Genomic DNA, 12053 nt, shown 5'->3' with positions numbered 1-12053 from the left:
TTACACCAACACCATTAGAAGCTTCGGGGATTAAGTTCCAGATCCAGCCTTTTCTTCTGGAATGTAAGCAGGAAAGTTAGATTTTGGTGCTGCACTCTGCACGGTCCACTTATACACAGGTTTTGTTTTGGGTTTTATCTTTTTAAAATAAATACGATGCAGTACTATAAATATATTTTCTCTTCCTCACGATTTTCTCAATCACATTTTCTTTTCTCTAGCTTACTTCACCGTACAAATGCAGTATATAATACATATAATGTACAAAAATGTGTTAATCAACTAATTATCAGTAAGGCTTCAGTCAACAAGTAGTTTAAGTTTTGGGGGAGTCAAGTTATATGTGGATTTTCGACTGCTTGGCAGAGAGAGAGTTGGAACCCCAACCCCATGTTTTTCGAGGGTCAGCTGTATAGGTACTGAGTGTATACCAGGAAAGTCTCCTTCACAGCCAAGATGTTCATTGCCCATACAGATCAAAAAACTGTCACTGATTCTGACATTACCCTGGAAGTGCTCAGTTGAATCAAAGAAGCCAGCTTCCTTTGGGAGACTCTCCGAGTGTGACATGAGAAATGACAACATCTAGACCAGACCGTGGTTATTATAATCAGCCTTCCATATGGATGTAATGAATTGTTCTAATGTCTTGAGCATTTCTCTTGATGATGGCTGGAGACATTCAGTTAGAACAGAATCTCCAGCGAGAGTCTTGAACTAATCCTCCTCAGCACACAGCGTCTTGGACATCAGCAGTGTTGCCTGAGGTAGAATTTCGAGAACATCCGTGCAGTGACTTTGCTGCATGAGTACCACTGCCCCAGCATGAGTTGGGTGTCCTTGCTAGCTCTCCTTTTAGAATAAGAGCCTTGCTCCCTAGGGCAGCCCTCCACCACGGTGCTATCCTCAGCTTATTACAGGGCAAAGCTACTTCCGTGGAATGTGTCTAGAAATCTCAACACTCCACAGTGCTTGGTCAGGCCATTGCAAGCCAGACTCCTCGTCACCGTGGCTGAGTGCGAGCCAGCGTAACAAGTGGGCTTCTGGCCAGCCTCACCCTGTGGCTTGTCCCTGAAGCTCTATCCCTTGGTCCTCTTGTGGTTCTCATCTACCCAGCTCCCCAGTCAAAGACGAAGCCATTTCTCTCACATGTCCTTTTCACTGAGGAAGCTGTGTCCTTCTCAAAATCAAATCCCAAGTTGGCCTTGGCTTGGGTTCACCAGGCCTCGATCACTAGTTCGATCTCCACGGGACCTTCGTGGGTACCCCAGACGTGGTATGAAGACATCCTTCAGGGATGCTGCTCCCCATTTTTCTAGCAGCCCACTGGGGACCGGAGGATGGGTTCTCTCTCCATCTGGCCGCCCTGAGATGTGCTCGCCTGCACTCACCCCGCAGGCTGTCTTCTGTGTGGATCCCTCGAGCTTTGCCGTTCAATTTCTCTAAAATAGCCTCCTTCCAGTCCTCCGATTTCTGCTGTTTCTTGGGTCCTGGGTTGCTTTGATGTGACCCCTTACCTCCCACCCCGGGTCACCAGCACAAATAGTGGCTCAGAGCTCATGTCAGCATTTCTGAGTCCCCTTATATTTGCAGTGGAAACATAAGATTGAACAACCCATCTGAAATACAATTTTACATTTTGATTGCTTCTGCCCCAGCCACACTGAGGTTACTTTCAATCTACATATATTTGTGGGAACGGGCTTTTTCACTGCAGTTCAATTCAAGTACACCTTATAATATCAGTGATTATAAAATACCATGGACTAATAGAGTGTCTTGCTTCCAAGGAGTTCAAACTGCTTTATAATTCCACCGACCATCATTTATCTTCATACGCTGCTATAGAGACTTGAGAGAAGAAAAGATTAATAATCACATTTCACAGATGGGGAAATAAAAACTCAGAGAAATTGAGTAACATTTTTCCAGAAATGCACAGTTCTTCCGGGGCTCTCTGATTAGTGTTGCAGATTTATTGCCCAAGTTGGAAGTGGCCGTGAACCTTGCACTTATTTTACTAGGCACCGTGAAAATGATCGAGACATCGACTCTGGGCGTCCACATGGCCAGGGAGGCCAGGTGAGCCAGAAATGGTACTGTGAAAGGGCAGGCAGGCTCGGGACAGCATCTCCCTGTGCCAAGGGGAAGTGTGGGGTCTGTGGCCAGGCAGTTTTCTTTCTGAAGTGAGGTGGTAGGTATTTGGCTGTTGGTTACAGCAAACAATACTCATTTTTGTGCCTTTTATAGAAATAAATGAGACAAAAATGTATCATGTGTGTGCTTTAATGTATTTAGGCAGTTTTCCTGTTTCCACCTATAAGGAAGAAAGTGGGCTTTAAAAATGAGGAAGAGGGATGCTCTTCATTCGACTGCTGTGAACAGACACGTTCCAGATAAGCGACTGAATATGTTCCGATTGCCTGTTCTCTGCCAGGCGCTCTGCTAGGTGCGTCCTACGATGGTGCTCTGCTTCGTTTCAGCCTCGTACCAGTGTCAGGAAGTCGAGGACACAGCTAGAGCCTGCCGGCACCGGATGCCGCCTCCAAGCCTGTGTCATTCCCACTCAGCTCGTGTGGTCTCCACACTTCTGTAGGGGGCGGTGGTCACTGCCTCATGGGGTCACGTGGTCTGGGCATGATCTGGGAGTACCCTATCCTCTCGGGTGCTGCGAGGAAAGCTAGTGCAGTAAAATATCAAAGCTTCAATAATTCACGTGTTGAAAATGACAGTTGTTTATTCTCCTCCTATAAGAAAAATAGAATTTTCTGTGTCTTGCTGGGGGAATGTTCGAAAGGAACAATCTCTCTCTTTCTTAGGTACAAATTTTATGTGGCATTTCATGTATGTTTAAAGTATTCTGGGTGTCCCAAAATAGCAACGAGGAGACTTGTAAGATGATTCCGTGGGGCGGCAAATGAAGGATGAGTCATTAACAGAACCTGGGTGATTTGGAGCCCAATGGGGAAGGCCCGTTTCCCAAGCCAGCAGCCCTACCTGCTGTGGAACTGAGCCGAGAACAGAAACCACGTCCATGGAAGAAACCAGAATATTTTCTTTTTGTTTTTAAGTGTGTCAGGTTTGAAGCAAAAAGGCCAAGAGGTGTGCCCTTTGTCATAGGGCCTGTCGTCAGAGAGATGGTGCCAGCTTCAGGGGAAGCTGCTGCCGCTGGGGATGTAGGGTTGGAACAGAAAGGTTCCTACAGACGTGTAAGGAGCATGTCTTCTTCCACGCCCGGGCCCTGTGCTCGTGCCGCGGACACAGCCATGCCGTGGGGACAGGGCGGGCGTGGGGCTTGCATTCACCCTGCCCTATGCCCCAGAGGCCACCACCGCCTGTCCACCTACCAAGACGCAGCTCACACTTCTCCCAGGAAGCCCTCCCAGCTCTGCCCCTCCCCCAACCCCCTGGCATTACCCGCCTTGTGCACTGGGCGCGTACTCTGCTCCTTATATGCTAGCCGTTGGCATGCTCTCGCCTGCAGCCAGACAGTGAGCTCCTGGAGGGACCAGGGTCGGGTTCATTTATTTTTCGGTCTCCAGCACAGTGCATGACACACGACAGACACTTAGGACATGGTGGTTTGGACATGAGAGGAATTGAGTGAATGAGCGGAGCTTGAGCCAACTTCTCGCTCACACCAGCCATTGGCGAGAATGGCTCTCACTTCAGTCAGGAGTAAATGAGCTTCAGCCACCATCAGACGTGCAACAGATTTGAGGCTTCACTTTGAACTTCCAGGGGCTCAGAGCCGTATGGACCGGTAGTGCAGGGAACAGGGCGGGTGTGAGATCACAGCAGAATGGTCTTCAGTCCCCAGAGGACTCCGGACAGCCAGGTAGGAAAGCACCTTCCTTAGCTGAGGGCTCCTGGCCTAGACGTCCAGCAGGCGCTCGCAGAGCACGCGAGACCCAGAGCCGCCTGCCCCCCAGGAGGCTCAAGGGGGGGCCCGTGTGCAAAGGTGTGTTCAGAACATCTGGACCGAGCTGGTTGTTGGTAGTCCTGAGTTCATCCCCAGCGTGGCCGGCACGGGGAGGGTGGGCAGCGTGGGTTTGCAGAGGAAGCAGGTGGGGAGGGCCCAGCTGTCGCAGAGATGTGATCAGGGTATTGCGTGCGCCAGAAAAGGAGTGAAGGAGACTTTTGAGGAAGGATTGGAAAAGATCGAAACCAAAGGCAAGTGGCCTGTAGGGGGCTGGGGTCCTGGACTGAAGAACCATGAGCAAACGGAAGGCGGCGCTGGCTTCCAGAGAGTTCAGAAGAGATGGGCTTGGGAGGCCTGAGCCATGAGGCCTTTCCAGCCTCCTCAGGACCCTGGAACCCCCGGCCAAGCCCTGCCGCTCTCTCTGGACTTTGTGTCGGAACCCACTGGTGAGCCTGCCTGTCACTCTGGCCCCACTCCCAGGGTTCCTGCTCGCACGGAGGCCAGCTGTTCCTCGGGTGACATCCCGCCCCTTGTGCCCAGCTTCGGTTCCCTCACGAAGATTTGCCCCTTCTGCTCGCCTCTTTGTGCTGCCTGAGAACTTGCCGCCTGACTCGCATATTTTAGCACTTCCTTACGTTTAACGAAGGTTTATTCAATCAACAAGTCCTTATTGATCAAGTGGCTACCAAATGCTAGGCCACCCTGTGGACGGAGCAAGGGGAGACACACAGCACGCAGGTTATTGGGGAAATGCTATAAAGTGACATTTATGGCACTGGAGATAGAGACTAACTGGTGTCAGGGGAGGCCTGTCTGTGGCGGTGACAATTACGCAGAGGTTTGAAGGATGAGGAGGCAGCCAACGCCGCACGGAGGCTCTCGGTCCAGAAGGAGCTGGGGTCCTCCAGAAACTGAAATTGAAAGGACAGTGCAGGGCAGGGTCCTGATCGCTGAGGTCGCGTGGGCCGTGGAGGGATTTAGGTTTCCATCTGAGGGCTGCTGGGAGCCTCTGCAGGCCTGAGAGTGAAGGCGGAGGGGCAGAGAAATGGGGCCACGGCTGTGGGGACATGAAGGGATAGAGGAAGGGTTTGGTTTTGTGTTTAGTTTGCTTTGTGCTTACGTTCTGTTTTATTTTTTGAAATGGGAGAACCCAGAGCATGCTTGTCCGCTAGTATTAGCTGTTTTTGTGTCTGCGTGTTTGTGTTGCACACGAGTAGTGTTCAGCCTGCCTTGTCACGTGGGCTCGTGTTGCCCTCCCAGCCCCTCGGGGACAGGACCCCGCCTTCTATTGCTTTTGTCCCCCAGGCGTGTAGCCCGACACTTGAGCATTGGATCATCGTGTTCACAGCAAGAAACATGTTCTGCTGTCCGGGTCCTGGCGTGGCGAATGGCCGCCGCCTCATTTTCTAGTAGGAAATGGACTGAGAGTGGTCTTCACAGACCCTGTTCGGGTAACTTCAGTTGACAAAACCCCCATCTGGTGTTTCCTGCCAGAGAACATGCCCAAAGTCCCCCTTGCACCCGTCTTGTATGTTGACTTTGGCCTTGTACATCCTCAGGGAACAGAAACTGGGAAATGGGTTTCCAGAGGTTTCACACGGCCTGCTCCGGAGCATGAGAGCAAGGTGATTAATCAGTTAGGAAAGCCGGCCCTGTGAGACCAGTGTGTTCCCAAGACCCAACCTGGAGACAGGGGTGGGGAGACAGGGGTGGGGGTGGGTGATCCTGCAGCCGCCCGCCTGCAGAGAGCTTTGCCGGAACCGGGGCAGGAGCTCGTCCCCCCACCAGGGAGAGGCCTGATGTGTGTGTGGGAGGACACGCTCTAGAACGGAGATGGAAAGGCAGGCAGATTCCAACACATACGGGATAAGGGGATTACGTCGCTAGAGACAACCTGCAGTCATCTCATCCATTTACACCATCCACCGTGGGGCCTGAGGTGACTGCCAGGGGACTTCCAGGGGACTCACGAAGCCTTGGTGTGTGGGGGCAACCCTAGACACAGTGACCTCGGCCTGTTGTAGGACTGAAGGCCCCATGACACAGGGCAGTCTGGCAGGAATGTGCCTAAAGCAGCCACAGGACTCCCCCGCCCCCCGCCGCCCCATGCCCGAGTGCCGGAGGACAGCAGCGTCCTTCCACGTGCACAGGAGCCACCAGCAACCGGGACTGGAGGGCACAGGGCCCCACGGGAGGGGGAGGCGCCAACAGAACCCTAGCAGCTGGGGACGCCAGCACTGAGGGAACGGGAAAGACCCACCCGGCCTCCGACTCTGGCAAGAGGATGTTTTGAGCCCAGACTGAGGAGTCTGGCCTTCTAGAAGCACCTGGCAGCGGTGCTGAATCCCCAGCTAGGAGCAAGTGAGGAAACGCCTTTTTACTCCCAAAGAATCAAGACTTTGCAACAAAACGTGTTGGTTTTTGTTGGTTTTCTTCAGCACTATGATATGGAGACAAAATATGAGCCATGAGAGCAAATTTAAAAGAGCAAGGTGGGGCGATGCTTTTTAAGTGGGGGGAATTCAGCTCGAACTCCAAGACGAGGAGGGTGGTTTGAGCACACTCTGGCTCTCTCCTCCCGTGCTGGCTGGGTGAGGATAACCCAGACGGAGCCGTCTCCGCAGCTCCCACCCGCAGCTCCCACGGCTCCCACTCCAGGCTCCTGAAAGGGTCGGAGAGTGCCGTCTTCTGGCATTGCTTAATCAAGTGGGAAATTTACAGAGAAAACAGAAGCTGGGCTAATGCATCTCATTATCAGCAGAGTGCCTTGAGCCACATTTTTTTTTAAGCTGTGTTCATATCTCATACTTTGAACCTGGTTTTCTCCAAAATGTACCCCTGCTTAATCGTGACACATTCTTAGAAATGAAAATGCGCTCTGTGGTCTCCTTGGTTTTCGTTACTAACTACATGTGAAAATTTCCCTTTGAATTTAGGTAGTTTCCTTCAGAAGCTCCAGCAGGTAACCTTGTCTGCCACATGAAGGGACATAATCCTACAGTCAGGAACGGGTTTATAATGGGGTTTGAACTGGTACCCAGATTATGGATTCAGGAACAGGGTTCTGTAATTACACTATTAGAGGACTTTTTAGGAGACTACCTTTTTAGAAGCTGATGATTAAAAAAATTAGTGTTTCCTTACAAAAGTGTGATTCAGGCTCCTAAGAAGATGGATCATTGGCATTAATGGATTTGGGGTTGGATCCCCTTAATTCTGGGTAGAGGCCTGCTTTCTCTATTACTGAAAGTAGAACACCTGTATTTGAGAATTCCTTTGTAAAAACCAGGCATTCTCTAAAGATTGGTTTCCTGGGTCTTCAGTTACAAAAGATAACGCGTGAGTCTTTCTAAAGTGGTTACTAGTTCATCTGGTTGGAGTATAATGTCAATGAAGTCATGGATGGGGCTCCCTGGAGGTCTGTTCTAGACCTCCCCTTCATCTCAGCCGGCCCTCTGACCACACTGCCTGCTTACAGGGAGGACCAAGCCCAAGAATGGAGGGGTCACGGCCCACACAGTACAAGAACCACAGGTCCCTTAGAGGGGGGCAGTCATGGCACCCCGGGTTTGAAAGATAGAATTTTATGGAGAGTTCGTGTAGAAGTAGCTGCCCGCACTTCCAAATTGCTAATGATCTCTCTCCCATTCTTCCTTTTCAGAGCCCCCGAGATCATCCTTGGTTTACCGTTTTGTGAGGCAATTGATATGTGGTCCCTGGGCTGCGTCATTGCCGAGCTGTTCCTGGGCTGGCCGCTCTATCCGGGGGCTTCCGAGTACGACCAGGTGGGTCCAGGCAGGGCAGGCGTCCCAAGCCCTTCCTTTACAGCCTGACACGCGGCTGGCTTGTAGGCTGTTTCCTTGTCTCCCAAACCTTGCTTCTCAGAACAGCACTTTTCTTTCTTTATTCCTCTTTCTTGCCCCTTTTTCTTCTGTTACTTCTTTCTTTCTCTATAAAATTGTCATCTTTTTCTCAAAGGCACCAGAGCCACAAGTACAGCATATGTACAGCGACAGGAAACACCCTGACCTCGTTCCCGTCTTCTCTTGCAGATCCGGTATATTTCACAAACACAGGGTTTGCCAGCTGAATATTTATTAAGCGCAGGGACAAAGACAACTAGGTTTTTCAACCGTGACACAGACTCACCATATCCTTTGTGGAGGCTGAAGGTAGGAAGAGCGTCCCTTCCACTCGTCCCCAATGCCTGACACTCGGGGATGAAGGGCACCGTCCAGTTAGTGGGGAGCTTTGGCCACCGGCGCACAGATTGTGGCTTTCGCTTTGATTCAGTCAGCAGCATGGGAGAGGGGGCGACCGTTGTTGATGTGTGAGATGGATGAATTCGGATATTCAAAAGCACCGCTTGGCTCGGCCTGCTGCCTGCAAAGCTCAGATCCCAAATTCTGGTGGCTAAACTCTGGGATATAATCCCAGTAAACCACAACTTGTTGGGTTTGTGCTGGAGACAGAAATGAACCACCTGCTACCCTCGAGGAGCTCCCAGTCCAAAGGGAGCCTGGATGCATGTGGCGAGCCCGAGCCCCTCCGCTCCACCCCCGCTGTCACACGGGCTCTGTCTCTGGTGGGAACAGAGTGTGGGGCCATAAGGAGGGAGCCTTAGACTACTGCCTAGGACAGAAGATCTGGAGGGAGCGTTTGAGCCAGGCCCGAAAGGATGAAGAGGGTCTTTCAGGCAGAGGAAACAGCCTCAGCAACACGGCATCCAAGGCTCGAGGGAGGGTCTGTTGGTCCCAGCCAGCAGGAGGTAAAGCGCACCATTGCACACCGTAAACTCTCGGGTGGTTTTACTTTAACGAAAACATATTTTGCTTTCACTTTGATCTGTGCCTAGTAATTAAAATTAATGTATTTTCCTGGGAAGGAGAAAAGAATGCAAGTCTTAAGGAAGTTTTATGTTCATTTTAGGTGTTTCTTTTTTTTGCAAAGAGTAGGTGGGGTTTTTTGTTTCTTGGTTGTGTGTGGTTTTTTTTCTTTTTTGACAAAAACCACAGCCGAATTCTAATACGATTTAATGATAAAGTATGGCCCGTGGTTGCAGATATAGAAAAGAGATTTGAGAGCTAAGCAACACTCTGAGGCTGTTGAGGAGAGGGCTGGCACTTGGCAACTGCGAGAGTGAGCTGCTCAAGGTCAGGTCCAGGGAAAAAGAGTTCCAGGGTAGAGGAGGGTGAGGCCAGCCAGGGGCAGGATTTGCTTCTGTGCCTTAGCAAGGAGCCTCAGTCCTCTCTGGGATCAGAGCCTAGCAGCTCCAGGCGTGGCATCCTTGAGTGAGATTTGGAGGATCAATTACCTGTGATCCATGGATGAGTCCAGAAACCCCTAATAACTGGAGACAGCCACTTCCAAGACCAAGGCCAGTACAGGCACCATATGTGCATGACCCAGCCACAGGCTGACTCTGCAGCCAGCTGCCACCTCTTGGCCATGTCTCCTTGGCAGACTCCTTCAGCTTGCCATTCCTCTTTGTCCTTCTAGAACATGGGTTGGTCATCGTCCTACCTAGGATTATTGTGAAGAATATGGAATGAGCTCATGGGCTTTAGAGCAGTGCCTGGAATGCAATGAGAGCCTCAGGATGAGAGTTTGAGAAATAGAATTGAGATTTATAGAACCATGTGGAAAAGGGCATCTGCTTTTCCACATGTGGAACCTCACCTTATCCCTTAAACTCAGGAGAGAATGAAGGTTATCGGGGATGGGGCATATTCTTGTTGGAACCCTCTGGATCGTACCAGGCTGGGTGTCTGTGGGAAGGAGAGAAGAGAGAGAGGGGTTTGTGTGGAGAAGGAGCAGGTCACTTTAAGAAGACTCAAAGTGTCCTCTGAAAGAGGGAAAAGACTTCTCCATGAGAAGCAGAAGTTCCAGGGTTGGAGTCAGTGACGAGGAAAGAATTCACATGACCAATCAATCAGCTTTTGCCTCTTTTGACTAGACACCAGACGACCATGAAGCAGAGACGGGAATTAAGTCAAAAGAAGCAAGAAAGTACATTTTCAACTGTTTAGATGACATGGCCCAGGTAAGCCCCATGGGTGAGTATGCAATATTAGCCCTTTACAAACCAAGTGCAGCAAGACTCTGCTAATACAAGATGGTAGGTGGAACTGCCGTGTTTGACCTTGACCTTGAACAATGACACACCACTCTTAGTAAGAAAACCATTGGGCTGGTGGAACATTTTTAAAACCTTACACTAGCTCTTTAAAAATAGTTTCAGTTGATTGGTTCCCATTTGTTTTTAAAAAAAAAAAAAAAAAAAAGTACTGGCCAATCTTAGTGATGTTTTCATGAGGAGAATTCAAGCTCCCGAGCACATTTGAGTCTCACACCCATGATTCAGTGTATTAATCCCCTCAGGCTGTTGTAACAAGGTATGACCACCTGGGTGACTTAGACAGGGGACATTTATTCTCTCACACTTCAAGAGGCTAGAAGCTTGGCATTAAGGTACCACTAGAACCAGCTCCCTCTAAAGGCTCTAGAGAGAAACTGAGGCCTTGGACCCGTGCCTCAGGCCTGTGTCTGCTGGCCCCTGGGGTCCTCTGTGTTCCCTGATGGGGACCTGCTTCACCCCGGCCTCTTTGTCCTTCTTCGTGGGGCCTTTATTCCTGGCTTTCCTCTTAATCTGTGCACCCAAACCTCTCGCTTTGTTCTCTTATGAAGACACCAGCCATTGCTTTGGGACCCACCCTACCCCATATGACCTCATTTCGACTTGATTGACATCTGCAAAGACACTGTTTCCAAATAAGGTCACATTCACAGGTTCTGAGCATGAGGACCTAAACATATCTTGTGCTGCCACACAACTCAACCCACTTCAGTCAGTCTCTCTCAGCTCACTAGAGGGACCACAGGCTCTCACCTTTGTGCCCAGAGAAAATTCTAGAACGTTAGCTATTTTTAGTGGAAAGACAGTCTAAAATCAGGACAACCCAAAGAGAGTTTTTCTTAAAAGCAATGAGAAGTAAAGCTATAGACCAGTAAACACTCAGAACACTTCTTACTGAAGGTGAGTGTAACCAAAAATCATGATACTGAGTAAAGGATACTTGTCGGTTGATTAGAAGCTTAGATTGCCCGAGAAAACTGAAATTGCTTTCCAGAGCATGCCTTGGGAAATAATAGAAAGGACCACAAAACAAGTCTTTCAAAATCTGCCCTAGGCTTGCTCTTGGAAGAAAAATCCGGTGTTCAGATATCTTCCTTGCCTTGGGCAGAGGTAAGCCCCGTAAAGACGGGGCTGAAATTAATTCTGGCCCTAACTCAGGGCACTGCCAGAGGACACAAACACTACAGACAGAGGAAGAGGTCACATTGGCCTCTGCAGGTTAAATAAATAACCCTTTCTTGTATTTCATTTTTTACTACTTGGTTACTACTTAGTTACTGTTTTTGAGTTGTGGTAAAATATGCATCACATAAAACTGACCACGTTAGCCACTGTTAAGGATCTAATTCAGTAGTATCAGTAGTATCAAGTACATTCAATAGTACAAAGTACATTGAGTACTACCAAGTATATTCGGTAGTACCAAGTACATCCACATTGCTACGCAGCCAGTGCCCAGAAGTCTTTCCATCTTGGGATTATTTTCAGTGAGGTGTAATGTGAGGTACATTTCAACTCAGCTGGTGGAAGCAGGAACAGTGCACATCCTGTCACTCCTGCGTGGTTTTGGGTACCGGCCGCAGCCTGCGCCCTGGCCTCCCTCGGCCTTCCCTGGAAAGGGAGCAGCCACAACCTATAGTCAGTGACCGCCCATGCAGGTGGCAGGAGCCCTGCACAGACAGCCTCCTGGGGATCGGGAAGGGGAGACTGTGAGAGGGAGATAGAGTTGCGAGCAGAGAGTAAGGGCGGTCGGGGGAAGGGGGAGGCACAGCAGGGTTTTGGTGACCTGTCCCGATTTCCCTCCAGGTGAACATGACAACAGATTTGGAAGGCAGTGACATGTTGGTGGAGAAGGCCGACCGGCGGGAGTTCATCGACCTGTTAAAGAAGATGCTGACCATAGATGCTGATAAGAGAATCACTCCAATCGAAACCCTGAACCACCCCTTCGTCACCATGACACACCTACTCGATTTTCCCCACAGTACACAGTAG

The 12053-nt window shown here is 50.0% G+C and overlaps 1 protein-coding gene across 8 annotated transcripts in view; it reads left to right on the top strand.

Moving 5' to 3' along the window:
• HIPK2 (homeodomain interacting protein kinase 2) overlaps positions 1-12053 on the top strand; it is a 180285-nt gene that overhangs the window by 114200 nt on the left and 54032 nt on the right. For all 8 annotated transcript variants that reach the window (XM_045063049.1, XM_045063047.1, XM_045063048.1 and 5 more), the window contains exons 3-6: positions 7584-7707; positions 7975-8094; positions 9879-9965; positions 11865-12049. In XM_045063049.1, the coding sequence (XP_044918984.1) occupies positions 7584-7707; positions 7975-8094; positions 9879-9965; positions 11865-12049 (516 nt within the window). The remainder of the gene's footprint in view (positions 1-7583; positions 7708-7974; positions 8095-9878; positions 9966-11864; positions 12050-12053) is intronic.

This window comes from Mustela putorius, unplaced genomic scaffold (assembly GCF_011764305.1).
Source record: "Mustela putorius furo isolate JIRA1106 unplaced genomic scaffold, ASM1176430v1.1 tig00003845_pilon_pilon_pilon, whole genome shotgun sequence".
Classification (NCBI taxonomy): Eukaryota; Metazoa; Chordata; class Mammalia; order Carnivora; family Mustelidae; genus Mustela; species Mustela putorius.
This window is presented reverse-complemented; position numbering and strand designations above follow the sequence as displayed.